The sequence below is a fragment of the Lutzomyia longipalpis genome, chromosome 1, assembly GCF_024334085.1.
Source record: "Lutzomyia longipalpis isolate SR_M1_2022 chromosome 1, ASM2433408v1".
Classification (NCBI taxonomy): Eukaryota; Metazoa; Arthropoda; class Insecta; order Diptera; family Psychodidae; genus Lutzomyia; species Lutzomyia longipalpis.
In genome coordinates this window covers 28615040-28634469 of record NC_074707.1, presented here as the reverse complement: position 1 = coordinate 28634469, position 19430 = coordinate 28615040, and the positions used below count along the sequence as shown (strand labels likewise).

General features: G+C 33.3%; 3 protein-coding genes across 7 annotated transcripts in view; all 3 read left to right on the top strand.

The window, feature by feature from the left end:
* The window catches only part of LOC129797635 (cytochrome P450 6A1-like), a 690618-nt gene that overhangs the window by 587081 nt on the left and 84107 nt on the right, over nt 1–19430 (top strand). The gene's annotated exons all lie outside the window — the stretch shown is intronic.
* LOC129797630 (cytochrome P450 6a9-like) overlaps nt 1–19430 on the top strand; it is a 667408-nt gene that overhangs the window by 563871 nt on the left and 84107 nt on the right. The gene's annotated exons all lie outside the window — the stretch shown is intronic.
* LOC129797548 (orexin/Hypocretin receptor type 1-like) overlaps nt 1–19430 on the top strand; it is a 73049-nt gene that overhangs the window by 10049 nt on the left and 43570 nt on the right. For 2 of the 3 annotated variants that reach the window (XM_055840257.1, XM_055840256.1), the window contains exons 2-3: nt 6121–6856; nt 9030–9224. In XM_055840257.1, the coding sequence (XP_055696232.1) occupies nt 6374–6856; nt 9030–9224 (678 nt within the window). In that variant the 5' untranslated portion in view covers nt 6121–6373. Of the gene's footprint in view, nt 1–5564; nt 5719–6083; nt 6857–9029; nt 9225–19430 lie in introns of those variants that run through there. The other variant, XM_055840255.1, reaches the window with a different exon arrangement.

Below are 19430 nucleotides of genomic sequence, written 5' to 3'. Positions count from 1 at the left end.
AGGGATTTTGAAGTTTATTTTATAAATAATTTTCAAATGGAAGTTCTTTTTTATATCTTTCTTTCATTTTCTAAAGATTTTTTTATGGAAAAAATATAATTTTAAGTTCTTATTGTAACTCTCTAATAGGATCTGAATATAAGAATAAAATCAAACTACAAAGAGTAACTGCATATTCGAGGTTTTTTCTCAATAGAGGAAAATTTAAATATTTTCATTTAGATAAACACCTTTTATATTAAAAATTGATTAAAAAAAATATCTAGATGTGAAGGACGAAAGCTCGTTCAAATTTCAAAGCTTCATTTCTGCCAATGTGGAAAGCAAAAGCCCACGTAAAAGTTCTAAAAAAAAGTTTTCTATTCTTTGATTGTATGATTTTTTTCTCTCTCCGCTATTCATATCAATGGTTTCTTGCACTATGCAGGCAATTTTCAAATACAGCTTCAGCCATACATTTTTCAAATACTCTTCGCGTGGAACGTACATATATAGTTTGAGTGCTTCAAATACAATTGAAAAGGATATGTATAGGGCTATTGTTGAAATAGAGAGAAAAGTCCTCAAATGAAAATCCTCTATTCAACTCCTTGTGGCACGTTTTGGATTTTTAAAAAAAATTCTCTGAATTATGAGAAAAATTTCCTTGTGTGGGCGGTAAAGCGCAATAATATTTGTCTTCTTAGGAAAAGAATATTTTATGCATGCTAAAAGAATGGAAAGGCCATAAGATTTTCCATGAAAAATGATAATACTTTCTCTGGGAAATTGAAAATTTTCAATATCTGCTTCATCGGCTTCATCTTTATTAATATTCTTTAAATTATTATTATTCTTTGAATTATTATAAAAATTAAACTCTCATTTTTTTATTTTATGAGAATTTTTTTTCTGTCAATTAAAAATCGATTTTCCCGATTCCGCATCAGTTAGAACCGTTTAATTTATGGAAAGTACTTTATACTAAACTAATAAACAACTGCGTTTAATGGAAATTTATTCCATCAAAAGTGAAGTTTAAATTTCAATTAGAAAAGTTTCATAGCAAACCGGAAAAGCTCGCTCAAATTTCCTTCCCTTGTAAATTCAACTATGGGAATTGTTTAGTCAATATTTGCTCAATGACTATTTTAAAGTCACACAAGGAAACTTTTTTCTGTATGTTTTTCACCATTTTAATGCACTTTCCGCAGCAGGAAGTGTGGCGTTTGTTTCCCACTGTGATATCACTTTCGGAAAATTCTCACATGGAAAAAAAACTTTTAAATCAAATAATACCATTACACAGAGGATTTATAATAAAATTCAAAATGAAGGTGTGGGTTGATAGCTCAGGGGTATAAATATTTGCAAAATGTTGGGGGCTTTTATAAAATATCACTTCACGTGGAAAATTAATGAGTGGACGCGCTGAAACATTTGTTGGGCTATTTGCATTTTATTTCAATGAAAAGTTACCGTTTTGTATAGAATAATTTTCATCAAAAAGTTTATTCTAACCGGAATTTCAAAACATTTTCCACTCCATGCAGATAAAATCTGTGCCAAAATTAGTCACAAGAGACACTGGGGGTACAAAGTTCTTTTCCCAATGATATAACATGATATAAGGTGTTGGGAAATTATTTCCTCTTGTACACGCCTCCATGAAAGGAAGGAAAAGTTGAGTAATTTTGCCCCATTTTGGTAATTTACGTTGACATTTAACAAATTTCTTTACTATTTAAATTTTTACGTCATTAACCAAAGATGATTTTTGATAAGCAAAATCGATACATTGTACTCTGAAAGGTCTAACAACGTTCCCTTTGATGCTCATAAAATTACTTCAACCACATACATTTTATCAATAAATTCTCGTGACTTTTATTGGTGGTGTACGACAACATATCCTCATCAGGCCTGTGAGTGACATTTTTCCTTTCATCGCATTGATAACATAAATCGCATGTCTTACAGGTTTTCTCATATTTCACATTTAAATTTTCTTCCTCATCTCCGGCTTATAAAATGTTTCGTTTAAAAAAGAAAATTTCATTTCGCCAATTCAGTATGATATTTTTACTCATAAAAAACTTCCTGTTTTTTGCCAAAGACAAGTCATTAAAATTTATGCAAATATTTTACCACAAAATCTGAAATACATAAATTGAATTTCCTTGATATATTTAAACATATTTGGCATGAATTACACAGGTATAACGGAAATACCTTCGCATTTGGGGATTATAAAAATTTTTTGACTCAAATTTTACAGAAATTCTTCAAATGGGAATAAATTATGGTTGGTACGACATACTGCAATATGAAGGCATACATATTTTATCATATTGCAAAATGCATCTGCTTTTCGTTATAAAACATTTATGAGAATGAGATAGAGTTGGGTGGGGGGAGTAGTTTACTCTGATACTATCCACGCACATTCATATTTATAAAAGCCTTTTTGAGAATCATATATGTTTTCTTTAGAACCCGTGTGCATTGCAATAGCGTCGACACTAAAAGGATTGCAAAGGCGATTGGGTGCAAAATTATACAAATATGATGCACTTTCAATGGAGAAAATATAAAGTACAACATAAATATTGAAATTTTACTCTAAAAGTATTTTTGAAAATTGTTTGATGTTGTGTATGCTTTACAAATAAAAGATCATAAGTTCAACAGTATAAAATCAGAATTTTTCAATGAATTTGTAAAATGTTTTTCGTATCCTTTAAAAATTCGGAAATTCCACTTTAATTTAATATTAAAAAAAAAACAATATCAACAAAAATTTATCTTAAAAATAAAGAAATTTAAACCAAAGAAGAATGGTACGCTCTAAAAAGTTATATAGGGGGTTCTCACATGATTTATAGTACGAATCGTAAATAGTAGAGCATGTCCAGAATACTTTTATGCTTTTTCACTTTATTATTCCTCCTGTACAGACCCTCTTGCATTGAACTTTCACATTGTGGTCCGTGCGCTCCGGAAAAATAGATAAGATTCAATGTGCACCACTGAATTCAGGATGAAATTGCATTTTCTCCCCCGCAATTCATCCTAAAATTACATTACACCGTTGCTGCCCGAAATATCCTTATTTGTTTCATTTGCTATCAATTTCTCATCTAGTATCGATCATGTGAATTTTGAACAGACGAATTTTCAATTTATCGACTTCTTGGACGAAAAAAATCGGCTGGCATTTATCAGTGGGAGTTTGGAAGAAGAAGAAAAATAGGATAATATAGAGAAAATTGACGAGTATGACGATGAAAGATGATGATGATTAAATGAAAATATTGTCGCCATTCTAATCCTCCGCCCGCGTGAACTCCTTGATGAAGGTCTCGCAGGAATTGTGCGAAGCGTTCTTCTATAAATTCATCAATTTTCAATCAAGTTGAATCTCTCCTTTGCCCTGTGCACTGTATTGCGGAGAACTCTTAAGAAGTATTACATACATATATATTTGCTATAGTTTATGTACCTAACACTGTGCACACTATATTGATTACGATGCGGTTTGTGAGATTTTAATTATTAATTAAATTCAATATTTGTATAATATTACGGAATACACTGAAGACTATGACCCTACGATGTATTGAGAATATTTTACAAAATATTATCGAACTTACAAGTAATTAAAAAAAAAAGATTTTATTTAATTAAAATAAATAAAAAATAAAATATAATAGTAGGTACTATAATATAAATAAATATTACATTCAATGTTGCACGTCTGGAGTAATTATTAATTATTTATGGAAATGTTTACACGATATGAATGTGTATACCTGTGCTATGTACATTCGAGTAATTAACTAAAACTGAATTGAAACCTAATCAAATATCATTGATAATCGTCTAATTTCTTAATAATCTAACAAACTACAACCAAATAGGCAAAGAAATGTTTGTGAGCTTTGCTAATTATATTAAAAATATTCCATAAATTGATTTTCAAAATTATGTACCGCGTTTTGTGAAACGAATTTTTCAATTTATCGTTTAGATTGAGATGAACTTCGCCTTATGTATGAAGTATTCCAATACAGTGTGTACTCTATAGTCTAAAATTTTATACATATTTTACTCAAATATGTGAATTACTTTACTATACGAAACCCCCATCATCGTTGTCTCTAAAAATATCATTCAATTCGTTCGGAATACCGCGCCCTTTAGCCTTCGGGCAATCAAATTCAATATTCCAAATTTCTCTTTTGCAATTTTGCGAAAATGCTTCAGCAAATACAGGGAGATTTTTGCATATAGGACAAGAAGATCTCATGGGCGATGGATATTGATGAGCGTCTGTGGAGACACGAAATAAATTTACGAAGAAACCCCATGATGGTTCGAAGAATTCAAAGAGGAAAATTTACACATATTTTCACGGCGTGAGTGTGGAAAAGTCACGCTCTGACGATGTGAATTGGCAATAAAAATTTTATGAACAAATAAAATTAATACACTTTGCCATAAATCACATAATAAAAGTATGTGGTGTTGTGCTGTATTGTTATGGATGGTGGAAAAGAAATGGAATTTTTAGCCATTGTCGCGCGGGGGTCCGTTCGGTTGCCACCAAACCCAAAATGTTGGGTGGAAAACGTGGTGAAAATGTGTGTTTAATATGTATTTTGGTGCCAAAGGGATAAAAATCCTTTTCACAACATCCCACTCACCCCCTGGGCTAAATACCACTGACGTTTTTCTAATAAACAGTTAAAAAGGTGTACGTGGTGATTTTTTATGTGGGTGTAACTGTGAGGGGGGAATCTGTGGGTGGTGTGAAATGTCCAGGAAGTGGGTGGTGTATGGCAAAGTCCTTCAAGTACCAACCATTAAAATTGATTTCCACACACGCGCGGGGTGCTGTATGTGTGTGTGGGATGGGGTGTCGCGGATGTTTTTACTCGAAGCATCTTAAAAACTTTTAAAGTGTATATTAATCAAGAGCTTTTAGCACATAAAATCCCATATAAATAGCACTGCCATGGATATTATTGGGAATGCCTGTGAAATATAAAACACAATATCTTCTACAATAGCCTCTTAATTTGTTTTTATCATCAGCTATTTTCAATTTAATTTACGACCTTCGATATTTTTGCAAAGTATTTCAACTTTTATGGGGATAAATTAATCTTCGACACTTTTCCATGTGGCAGTAAATATTGATTTTCTTCCACACATGACGGTACTTACTGGGAAGTATTTCACACTGCAGAAAAAAAAATTCCAACGTCGAATTTTCTCTGTGATTTAGCAAGCACATTGTATAAGGCAGCGAAAGAGGTTCAGCACTGTCGGGAGTAGATTGAAAAATTCCTTCTTCAACGGCAGTGTATATTTTGCTTTCGAATTTTCCGTATTGATTTTGATGTGGAATATCCCCCTGAAATCCCTTGTCTCAACTTCTCAAGTAATTCTAACAAGACACACTCGTGTCTATGAATTAAACTTCCTTAGAATTTATCCCTTGCATTTACTCTTTTCTTGTTTTTATCCACATACCTATTCTAATTGAATTTATTTTTTTTTTATCTTTTCCGATGAGATTGCATCAGGATAGCTTAGGAGATGAAAGCTCATCTAATAGTAGATTTTTCTTTCTGAAACTGTCATTGTGAATTTACTTTAAATATTCAGACTTTTGAATAAAGAATTAAGGATTAATCTAATTTAGGAGCATGACAAATGCGATTGAATTTAAAGGTGAGATTTCCGAGGGGTTTTCTACTTTATAAATTACATACAGAATGATTAAGAGACATGATTTTTTTTAACTTAACTCTTTATTTTTCACTTAAAGCTTCTTTTCTTTTAAAACATTTAACACTTACCATTTGAAAAATGTATGAAAGAACAATTTCTTTATTCTTAGCCTTTATTTAAATATTTTTAAAAATATATCTCACCCCTTGAGTAAGCACTCACGATAAAATGCATAAAGTGTAGCAGAGTGCGAAATGATCAAATAAGGGAGTATATATCAAAGCTCCGTGAGTGAAAATCACCCAACTCAACTCGCATTTGCCATTTGAAATATATATGTAATCAACATCTTATAAATGTTATAGAGTGAAAAATCACATTTCATGGTGAAATTTAATTTAGGAATCACTATATGTACGCAAAAAATATATATGTGGTGAAAGAAAAGTGCTAACTTTGTCGTCAGCGTGTGAACGAGAACATTTTGTAGAGCTATTGAGATGTGAGGATTTAAAGAAAAAGTTAGTCCTAATGGAGGAGAAGAGTGGAAGAGATAGTGAATTACATGAACTTGTGATGTGCAGAGGGAGATAACTTCTCGTGAGCTTTTTTTATACAAAAAAAATATTTCCATGTGCCTCGTAACGAAAGCACAATGATGCACCAATTAAGGCAACTTCTAATCATCCTCCTTGCAACACTTGCATCCTGTGCCGCCCGTGATGAAAGCTCCGTGGCACAGGGTAGTTTAAATGTCCTCAAAAGGCACGATCATCGAATACATGGCATTCATCACGAGAGGACGAGAAGGAGTCATAATTTATATACATCCCCCGATGGAGGTGCATTTCATTACCCCATCGAGAATACGACGGCATTTACAAGTGAGGACATTGATCAGTATTTTGTGGACTTAGTAAGTGCACCTGCTGCGTCCCATACCCTCCAGAATGCCACGTGTATCGAACACGAGGATCCTGATTGTGTAATTGATCACAACATTACATGCGTCGGTGAACCAATGTACTGCAATCTCACCTATGAGGAGTACGTCAATCTCGTCTACGACTACATTTATCCCTCAATCTCCGAGTGGATTCTCATCTTCTCCCATTCCATCGTTTTTATCATGGGATTGGTAAGTTGCTTTTGAATTTCAATTGCAATTTCAATTCATTTCCAGTACATTTTGTACTGATACAAATTGACTTCCTGATTGAATAATCGTTGCAATTTTATACTACATTATCGAACAATACGGATTTCTTATCAAAAAATGCTCAATATTTTGTATTGGTTGTCGTTATTTTTTTGCATTAAGCTATAAGATAATATTTTGCTTCAATTGATTTCTCCTCTCTAGATCATTTTGCAATTTGCAAATTAAATTCAAAATTTGATATAACTAGATAGAGAAGTAAAATTGAATCATATTGTTCGTATACTTGAATAAATATATATACAAAGTAATGCAAATAGAGTATTTTGTGCCATAAAGGGAAATTTGCAGAAGTGTTATTTTGAGTAACGAGATGATTTTCATGTTTTAACCTTTCACGATGTATTCGTTTAACAATGTACGTAAGAAATTGCTGAAAGTAACATCCTACATATAAGGCCATAAATTATTCAGTGAGAATCAAAGGTATTTGCATGATAATAAGAACAGTTCAAGTTACTATTTACGTAATTTTTGGAAATATTTGGTTGCATAAAGGATGATGACATATTCGATGGATGTTAAGACAATAAACTCCGTGTTATTCATAATATTCTAACGCTTAAAGGAGATTAATTGTGACTTTTAAATATTTAATCTAAGAATCGAGATAGCTCAGTTCTCATGTTAAAATAAAGTTTTAAATCTTTAATAATTGAAAAATAAATATTCTCAGATTTACTGCATTTTCATATTTAAAATTCGAAGCTAAGCTTGAACCCAATTGCCCGAAATCTACAATGTCTGAAATTAAAATAAAAAACGTTCCAGATATAATAAATAAATATTTTCCAATAAATAAATATAGGTTTATATGTCTTCGTGAGCGTCTTAACGTCCTATACAATATGCATAACAGTGCAATAGAAGAACATCTTGATCCTTGAAGCAGTAATCAAATTATTATTATTATTATTTCACCGTCTGCTTCACTGAGTTATATGACTATGAAGGCAATAATAGTGCAATATAAATTTCACTTCAATGCAAAATGCTGTGTGGTATGTGGAACATTTTAATTAAAATTCATCCACAAGGCATAATCTCTTTGGAGATGCTTTTATCGGTACCCAATAAACATTTTCCTCATACTCCACCTTCTCGTCCCTTTGGAAATCTCAACAAAATTGACCAAAGAGATTACAAGGGCAACAGCTGATAGTGGAATAGGGGGGCGGAGGTGGGTGACGAAAGCCAGACTGCGTTTATGAGTTCATAAAAGCCTATGCCAAATAATATTAGAGTTCATTTGGGGAGGGACTCCAGCAATTTCTAATTAAACAACCAACATGGATTGTTTCACGGGAAAACAAGCGACATCCCCGATAGGCAGATGATGGCATGGACAAGCTTTCTTAGGAATTTCATTCGTTCAAAATGCTCGTCCTTTAGTTTTTTTTGTGTGGAAAAGCCATGTTCTTCTGCCCTCCAAGAATGATATCGATTGTGACTATCTATGAATGGAATGGGGCATGACATAAAATTCACGGGCACACCACAAGTCGCACAAACCTATATTTCTATTGTATATATGTACATATGTAAGATAGAGCTTAAAGCTTAAAGGTAGGTATACACGAAACATAAGTATTAAATAATAAGGAAGCTTTTATTTAAAATTCATGAATTGACACGCGATCTCATGGATCATGTTTGAAAATTAATCACCCTTTTCTTCAATTGACTTAACACAAAATAATTGAGGGTATAGAGCATTCAATTAATTACCGGAAAAACGAAAAAAAATATACACACTTCAAGAAAAATTAATAGATTTTGTGAATAAACTTTATTTATTAATGGTTTTCGAAGGTATATCAAGGCAACGAAAAGGGTAATATAAGGGTGTAATTAATTTTCATTGAGAAATAGATATTTCAATGGCTAGCACGAATAGATTCTAACTGAAATACATAGAATTTTAAAAATATTTAGTTACCTTTTCTATGTTTTCAATGAAACAGAGCGAAAATAGTTCCTCTTTTCACATTTTCTTTCCCTTTAATTTTTCAATTTCAATATGTAGGTGTACACATATTCTACTGAGAAGAGCGTGAAAATTGTTCAATCATTGTTTTTCCTCCAATTTCAGGTGGGAAATGCTCTTGTGTGCATTGCCGTCTATACGAATCACAGCATGAGGACTGTGACGAACATTTTCATCGTAAATCTGGCTGTGGCAGATTTCTTTGTGATTCTCTTCTGTTTACCACCAACTGTAGTATGGGATGTGACCGAGACGTGGTTCATGGGGAAAACAATGTGCAAGATTGTCCTGTATTTCCAAGTAAGTCCCACATCAGCAAGAATATTTTATTTATTTTTTGATAACCAAGACTTTCATACGATTACGTTCCGCCCCACATTCTAGCAAATTATCTCTGTAATTTTTCAATCCACATTTGTGGGGTGGTTTTCCATGGCAGATAGGGAGGAGAAAATTCAATTGTGCGATGCTGAAGAATTCTTTTGGGGTGAAGAGATTGTGGATTATCGTTGGTGATTTTACCTGTGTAGGTGGAGAAATTGTTGAGCGTAAAAATCTGGAATAATTTTACTTCATCTCGTTGGTTTTTTTTGCGTCTTTCACCATTTATTCCACTTTTGAGCAAACACCCCAAAATTAGATACTCGTGTACAGATTGGAATGGAATTTAATAGAATTTTATTGCTGTGATGAGAAAAAAAAATCAAAATCCTTACACGAAGGACGTCACGTCGACATTAAAAGAGTTTTTCTTTATCAAATTCTCAAGAATATAATAAATGTTTACACGAAATTCTGAAAAACGGAAAATTTCACTTTTTTTTTTAAATTTAACACACGTGTGTCCTCTTCATCATTGATGTATTATTGACAGCACCCTTGTCACAAGGTAAAGATTCTGTGCTATTGAAAATATTTTGGCATCATGTTTACACATTCTCCATTTCTTATGAAAACATAAATGAAAATATTTCTTAGTACAGGTAATTTTGTAAGAATTATTCAATTTACTACAATACTTTTAAGCATTATTTTACTACACTTTTCGGTTTGAAATTAGTCCTTGTTTAGGATCTAATGTTTTTTATTTCAAAAATTTTGTTCCTCAATTTGTGCTGTTTTGGGCTTAAAACCAAATATTTATCGGATGAAATTATTCTTTTTTTTAGTTTGAATTTAGAACTCTTACGGGGCTATCACACTTAAGCTCCAAGTGCTTGAGCATCATAACCTCTATGTGAGTACCAAAGAGAAAACAACGGTATTTTTTCTCGTTTTTTCATATGTAAAATCTTAAGCATCAAGTGCTTAGAGCTTAAGTGGGATAACTCCCTTAGGCTTGAATTTAGTATTTTTCGGTTTGATTAAAATGTTTTTACATTGGAATTTATCATCTTGAGGGTTTGTTAGGTAGACCTATTTGCATTTCCTTGGCGAATAATCCGAATATTTCTGAAGATCCGAGTAATTTCGTTTAGAAGATAAACCCCCATTGTAAGTACATAAAAAAGATCCGTGACGTCCGCCAGTACACCAGTTGATCTAAGTATGCGATGTGGCGTCGAGCCGAATTATACGCTTCAGAATAAAAATCGCTACAATATTCAGGCTTGACTACCACTTTTGCAATAAATTCATGAAAAACTTTCTCCTTAAAGTTCCTAAAGGAAATGTTAAAATGTTAATTTGGGAAATAACTTACAGTTGAGAAGGTCATAAACTCCATGTCATGCTAATTTTAAGCAACATTCATTAATTTTGCCCCCTTAAGGATTTTATGTAAAAGTGTCAAGTTCACAAATGAAACAAGACTTCCTAGAAAAGCCTAGAGATGGTACAAGATGAAAAAAGTTCACCCACATAATTAAATCTCACTCAAGTGTTGCAAAAAACGTGCAAATTGTTTATGGTAATTTACCATATGCTACGAGCTTTATCAGCCTGTAAGAGTACCATCTTTCTCGTTTTTTTTCCAGCAACCTCAAAAGTGTGGCAAAAAAGTTGTGACCATGGTGTGATTAAAATGTGACGAAAATCGATTTAAGTGGGTGAAAATGGACCGAGAGTGCTTCCAAGGAGGAATATCCCTTGTCAAATGCACGAAGGGCTCTTTTTGTCGTGCGTAGAAAAGTTTTATGACAAAGTCTCCCCCTTAGAAGCTTTAGCCATTGCTCCTCGAAAGTTGAACTAATAAATTGTGAAAATTGCACAATGCCAAGATAGAATTTTCTCTTGTGTGATATTCTTCACACACAAGAATAACAGGCGGTATGAGGATTTAAAAATAGAAATGGAGACATTTCCAATCCATCCTCGTTATATAGCATTTTTAATACGGTCGTTTTGGAGACAAACTGACACTCCTAAACCCATTCCTTCCCTTGGCTGCATCTTCTTTGCTGAAATTTAATAGCACTTTGTGGATGAGAGGAAGAGCGGAAATTGCTTCTACAACTGCACAGTTTCTAATGCAATGACGAGGTGCGCATTCGATGGAACATTAATTCCGGAAATAGAGGGTGGAAGATCGCTAGAAAGTTTCCAATAACATTGGAACCCCTCCCGGCTCCTTTGGCAGACACTCACAATTGCAATAAGTATGCAAAGACAAAGTTTATGTGTTGAAAAGATGTGAAATGTAATAAAATTTCAGCATTTTGGTCTCGTTAAATTGACTAATAAATTTTATTGAAAAAATTCAATAGAAATCACGGGAATGGCTTGAATAAAGGGAAGGATATTCTAAGAAATCTTCAACAGATCTATTAAATGTTCGGAAAATTCAATGAAATCTTGGACGTGAAATTTTTAGTTATTTTGAAATGTTCTTTATAGATTAATGTAAAAAATGCTTTTTAAGTTCTTTTACAGTCTACTACGATAAGATAAGATAAGATGACTTTATTTATGCCCCAGTCATAATTACAACATAAAGGGACTATATAAACGAAATAAAAAGGATATGTTAATTACTTAAATAAAAAAAAATGATCCTATATAGTTGAAATTCACTACTCAGTCTGGCTTAGTCTGTTTCTTAAGCCAGCCTTTAGTTTTTTAAGCCAAAAATTGGATCTTTAGGTTGAGTTTAAGTTTTTTGCGTCAGGTTTTTTAAAGATAAGGATAAACTGAATGCGTTTTTGGATTAAATTTGACCTAGATTGGTAGATTGGTAGATTGATTTAATTAATTCAAATATACTTACAGTCGAGCAATGAATACAATGTTGAACTCAAGTGGTTCTTTACATCAATCACGCCGGCTTTAAAAATACATTTCATTTTAATAAACTTCATTTCACTTTCTAACTATGATGATCCCACGTTGTGCAAATCAAGCGTGGCCAATGCCGATACTTTTAAAAACTTAAGTCCGGCCAAGAAACTAAAATTTGTCCTTAAAACTTAATTAAAGCTTAAAAAATTAAAGCCTGGTTAGAGAAATTTAAGCCTAGATTTAAAAGCTAAAACCTATGGTTTACGAACGTTTAAGCTGGATAGCACCACGTGCTATCAATTTTCCATTAAAAATCTGCAATTATTTATGATAATAATTGCAATTTCTTTTCACGAAAAATTCTGAGAAAAATTTTATATCTTCCGGGGAAATTCTCAGGGAAACTCGTTAGTTATTAAATAAAATTTTCACTTACCCAATATCTATTTTCCGCAAATCCTTATACTAGGTGGCGCATAAGTTAATGCATGATTTTGCATGTAAACCAGCCTTAAATCATGCATTAACTTATGCGCCCCTCTATAGATTGTGAGCACTTTTTTTCACTTAGGAGCACTTTTCACTTTACAGTTGTGGATGGTTTGATTGAGAGTGAGACGTTGTGTATATATGGTAACAAAATTACGCTACATAAACATAGGATTACTACCTCACAATAGTTTTTTATTAATAAAAAAATTGTTTTTTTGTGTGAAGGCGCTACGCGCCTATGAATAATACATTAATTTGGCTGGAAATCAGCAAATAATTGAAATGTAATCCCGTAATTAAGATGTAATTGAAACGTAATCGAGTAATCCAAATGTAATCCAGTAATCCAAATGTAATCCGGTAATCGAGGTTGTATTTGTGTAATTGAGCACAGGATTAAAAGTAATCGAACTTTCAATTACAATTAGGATTACTTTGTAATTATTAAACAAAATTTTAATTACGATTACTTCCTAAGTAATGGTCATTACTTTCAATTACGAATTTTTTGTAATCTGTAATCGGAAAACGATTCCCGATTACTTACCAACTATTTGCAATTACTTTCAATTACGATTACTTTTTAATCGTAATCCGAAAGTCAATTACGAATTGCGAAGTAATCGTAATCTTTTCTGGGGATTAAAGTAATGGTAACTGAAAGTTTACAACCCTGAGCAACATAAGGATTTGATGTAATTCTTTTCTAAAAAAAATAACCCGCAATCCTTTCCCATATTTCCACAAACTAATTCGGCTTGATTTTTACGCATCAGTAAGGCACGCCTGGTGGATTTCTTTGCTGTTACCCTGTTGCATAAAACATAATACACAACACTTTATCTCTCTGAGAGAAATTCAAGTGGAAACTATCATATTCTCCGACACTGAAGATGATGGGAATCACAGCCAACACACCATCCTTTCTCGCACCCACAATCCCCCATAATTGGTGAGGTAACATCCACAAGCCGAGCTTGTCAGTTGATTCTCCAGTTGGGCACTGTCTCGGAGTAGATGAGAAATGAGGTGCCATCAATCCTTATGCGAGGATGTACTTATACCTACATATATGATGGAATGTATGAGCGAGAATGTGAGAACATCATAGCGAGATGAGCTCAAATATTCCTGTGGCATAGAGGAAGTCTCATTTTTTTTACTTCTTCTTTCACCACACTTTTACTCCGTATCCGTCCGTAGTCTGTCGGATCAGCTTCCTCTGCTGTGCGAGCATTGAAAAAGTATAAGCGGAAGAAAATCTCACTGTGCTATGTCTATATAGAATGAATTTATTAAAGCCAATGACACAATATCAAATACACACCGAACTCATAAATCAATTGGTTGAATTTTCTTTTTCACGTATTTGAGAGAAGCTTTTTTGTGTACATAAATTAGCATTTATAAAGTAAAATTTGATATGTTTCTGTAACGAAAATAGGCTTTCTAACTCCTAAAAAGCTTTACCAGAATTTGAGACGTAGCATCCTGAGCTTTTAACGCTTTTCGATTGAAAAGCTTTTCATTTAAGAAATTTACCCGTGTGTAATAATATAGTAATTTAACATGATTTTTAAAGCTTTCATATTTTTCCGCTAAATAAAACTTTGTGTATTTTATGAGTTTTTAAATTAAACTAATGTAAGTTTAATGTAATAGATTTCATAAAGAATTATAGCTTTATTATTAAAGCAAATTCTTCAACTAACAGTGTAAATGATGGCTTTCCAATTACCTCTATTGCTAAGAGGAACACAAAACTAATTTATAATGCATTTGATTGAAAGTGGAATTATAATAGAAAACGGTTAATCTCGCATATGTTGTTAGTGGTTGAAAATTAACTTTACCATTAATTCTATTTGGTTTAAATTACACTCTGTGGTAAATAAGTAATTTATTTTCTGACAACACAAGGGTATGTGCAGTATTGCAGGAGGTACAGTACACAACATGCAATCCTCCCTGATAAATGAGCTTTGGAGCTTTTGCTCTAGGTTACAAAGTGCAGGCAAATCATCCCTGATCCCTTCATATTCTCCTTCATGTACCACAATCTAACTAACTAAGATTATCTTAGCATTTTACTTGAATTTTATTCCTGTTTGTTCCACTTGTAATGGAGTTGATTAATCCACTGTGACGGAATTGCGAGATCCTTGTCTTCTCTATTGGTCCATATTCTTGGAACGGTGCTCATTTCATGCGGGAACTTTGGTGAAAAAGCTCACACTATATGCACTAAAGCACCTGAGATAAAATACTTAATAATAAATGAATGTGTTTACGACATGGTTGTTTTATAGTGCTTCACTCTCAATTTTTTGATTAAGTATCTGATTGCTTGGCATAATAAATTACCAATTCGTATATTTTACAATGTGTTGAACCACGTAATCCTTCAATGTCCCCCATTATTTCAACTTTCATTATACCAAAAATTAAATCGTTTTATCAAAGTGCTATTAAATTTCATGAATTAACAACTCATTTTAATCTTGCTATATTACATTTATTTCCTCTCCGTTTAACCTTTCCCAACTAATTTCTGCGAACGTAATTAATTTTTATATAAATGGCTATTAATCTTAATTAGCGCTCTATTTGAAAGTGAGAGCTTTTTTTTTTCAGGAGAAAAACCCAGAGGGTTCCTGAAACTGAAAGCTAGGGTATATTGCATTGATGAATTTCCAATGGATTCCGTGGGTGTTTCTGAAGAGAAGCTTAAGGGAAGGCAAGAAGGAGGAATAAAAGAAAAAAAGGCAATTCGAGGGCGTAATTGACATCCGGTGGGAGAGATATTCACACGCAAAAGACAAACATGACAGAGATCGTGCTTAGACTTGATGATTTTCCACCCACATTTTGTTCAAAGTGCAAACTTTGCAGTGTCATCAATCACATTTTATGGAGGTGCCCCCCCTCAGACAAACCATCCCCCATGTAGTCACACACAATTTCCTCTTCGATGCCACAAAAGAAAACTTTCAAAACACATTTTTTCCATGTTTACCCAATTTCTTACGCATTTTTCCAAGTTTCTCACATCTTACATGACTCTTTGTTCATCTTGTTTGCATGAGAAATTGGTGTGGAAGTAAATTATTGCTGAGTGATTCTATAACTTTGACTTTATCACTGGTCCTTTTATCTCTCATCTCAACAACTTCTTCATTTACATTTTTTTTCTCCAACACACGTGGCGAACTTTCTATTCGGCGGTGATTTTTTTTTTGAAAGCTCACAGTAGGGGAATGAGAAGGTAAATTTAATTATTTTATTAGAAAAAAAAACTCTCGCTAACTTTTAAAAAGTTTTTATGATTTTTTCCCCATAAATTGGCTTAAATTGAAACAGAGTTTTCAAAGAGTTTTAGGGCTTTATTGGAACTCATCCTTTTTTTTCTCGTCATGTTTCGAGAGACTTTTCGCATGTAAACTTTATTGGATAAGTAGTACTCATTTTTCTTTCTTCCAAGCAATTTCTTTAAATTCAATGGCTTCAAATGATTTGGTAAAATTTTTGAGTTTTATTCTTTATTGGCCACAATAAAATTTCGCTGGAATCTCCGAAAATCTTATGTTGTGGACAATAAAATAAGCTCTGTGGCCTCTGTGGGTTCTTACACATAAAAATTCCTCTCTCAATTTAAGATGCTGGTCATCAAATTGTCCTCTCATGCGAATTACTCGTCAAGTATTATGGACATTTTAAGGTCTTCTCCCCCTAATTGGAGATTATTGAGCAAATTACTATTCAGTGTCTACATTTCGGAAAAGCATAGCAGAAGTTTCCCGAAAAGACTTTAATAATCTCTGTCCTACTTGAAATATTCCATCGCTGTAAAAGTTTTCCAATTGAGGGATCACAAGTTTTGCAGATAATTTTGGAAAAAATCTCACCATGTGCAGAGGCTTTGTATGGAAATTTTCAACCACAATGCCCCGGTGTAGTTGGTAAAAGTCACAGCCTGTGAGATTTTTTTTGGTGTTCTCAAACCCATGCTTTTTATCATCACAGCTTGTGGCTTTCGACATCAAGAGTTGTGCGGATATATTCTATGAATGCTTCGGGAGAAAAGTTTACGGGGCACCAGAAGTTCCTTGTTGACCTTATCCGTCTGCCTCACATCGTAATTTTTCACATTTTCCTGGGAAAATTCATGCACACACACATTATGTTGGGAGTGTGTGATGTGCGACATATTTTGAGGCTGGAGGGTGCTTTTTATTGGCTTCTCATTAAAGTCCTTGCGTGTGTCGGCAATAAAATACAAACCGCAAATGCAGAAATTTCATTTGCACGATGACATTAAAAATCACATTAAAGTCCTTAAACGTAAATGATAAAGATGCCTGATCAGGGAATCATTTGATGCTTCTTCTTCGGAGTTTTTCTCTTTCCAATTTTTTTTATCATTCCCACGCTAAACGTGAGGGACCATTGCGCCTAAAAAGTCCCTACGTAGCTGCTTAGGTCTAGTGGGAGATGAGAAAATATGATGTAAAAGTATAAGAATCAAATAGGACAGACTCCATAAATGGAATGGCTATTTGATGGCTTTATGGTTTCAATGTGAAATTGCTATTTCCAAGATCTTTCGATTGGCGCTAAATTTTCAAATGGATGGGTGGGGGTGAGAGCCTTCATTGGGAATTATGATATTTTCTGCTTATTCATGATGTTCTCTTATCCTATACTTTTTTTATGATAGATAATGCTGCGACCATTTATCGTATTTGCCTCTTGGGAACAATTTCAGGACTTGAAGTGTGTGGTTTAATTTTTTCTTCCCATTTGCTCTATATTTTTGCGCAACAGTTTCAATTCAGTTTCTTCTTTCTTTTTGTTTCTTATCCTTAATCACTGAGAAAAAAATAAACTGATTAATCATATTTAAATTCAGATTAGGAGCAAAATATTAAATTAAAATTTCATTAGGTGTAACTCTCTAGAGTTTCTCGTCTGTAGAAGACGAAAGAGTGATTAATGAATTAAATAATTTCTTTTTAATTTCCTACAGACACTCAAAAGAAATCCAAACCAAGAAATAAATTCACAAATCTTGAAGAAAACTACTCCAAGTTTACACAGAAAATTTCCCTCAGTGTATTAAAGTGCACGTCATGCTTTCATTGTCATTTCAGCTATGTGCTAAAAGCTCTGTGAGACTTGTCTCTTCTTATTGCCGCCTCAAAAAGCACCATTTGCCAATATCTGGTGCTGTGATTGTCTCAAGAGAGGGAGAGAAAAAAGCTCATGCTTCATCCTCACACTTCGTACATATTATTGTTATGCTTTCGATAAAAATATGAAATATCCCCATTCGGGTTCCTCCTATCATTCTCATCTACTCCCCACCGAAATATTCTGCACAGATATACATTTTTCTCGACTTTCGTGACATTCCCTCTCTGTATATCTCAATAACACGTGTCTGATATTTTCATGGGGGAAACATCAAAATTCATCATTCACCTTTTGTGTGCAAAATGTTTTGAGTCCTTTCATTCGTTGTGATTTTATATGTTTTTTTTTCCTCCTTGTCTGCAGCACTGTCACAGGGATGCTGCACAGGAAAAGGTTTCGGAAAGGTGGAATTTCACCCTTAAATTTTATTTGATACAAGCGGAATTTTTCATACTGTTTTGGGGAAATTATTTAAATGCGCTTCTCCCGCAAATGGTGTTTACACAAAAATGTAGGATCTCATTTGCAACTCTCTTTTTCATTTTTTCCATGTCTCGTAAAATGTGATCCCATGAACTTTGTCCCGTCTTCCGTGCTTGTTATTGCAAAATTATTTAAGATTACATTTTCGCTTGAGATATATAGCCATGTTCTTCATTTCGGAATATAACTTTTTGTGTTTTTTCTAATTAAGGATATAGCAGGTTTGTTCTTTGATTTTTAACGAATTTTTCTACTTCTTTTTATGCTTTTCTGATTTCTTAGATAATTTTCAAAAATTTTAATAAAGTTTCCACTTTTAGCTAAAATTAGAACCTTTTCAACATTATTTTTTAATTCAATTATCTGTCCATTCGATCTATTCAAACTAAAAATATTTTTTCTCCTCAAATGACATCACATTATGAATTCAATTGAAATTTTCACCCCTTTTCCCAATTTTTTCCGCACACTCAAAGGAACACAATTCCCGTAAGTGATCAGCTTACCAGTCCATTTCCACTTTGCCAACCAATTTCCTTTGACAGTCGCGCACAATCATTGTCTCAAAGGGAATGTTTTTCACACCACACCGTGAGAAATTCGTGTTTATAGGTGTGTGCAAAATTTGGAAAAAGGAGTTACAAAGTGGTGGGAAAGGTGCTGAAAAGGGGGCATTTGACATAATCTATAAATTGGGTGGAAGTACTTGAGGAACATTCTCTTGAGGGTGAATTTTTCATCCTGTCGCTTCGCACCTCACAACATCTAAAAAGCTTTCAGCTGCGAACATTCACTTGGCGTGTTTTTTTCGGAGGAGGGAAAAGGGTGTAAATACATGAAAATCAGTAAATTTATTCGAGAAACCCATGCTATGCGCTCCTGGGAATTGAATCTCGGTTGCAGTCGGTTTCAACAAGAATTTTCCTTCTTGTACCTATGTCGCGTCATTTCCTTTACAACTTGCACGTCTTCTTTTACTTAAAGGATGTCGTACAAGATTTCTTTTATGTACAAAACACCTGACAATGATTTTGTATTTTCAACATTTTTCCCCCAAAGGAAATTTTGATTTTCACTTTGTTTTTCCATTTGTTTATAAACTCCTCTATTATATGTACAAAA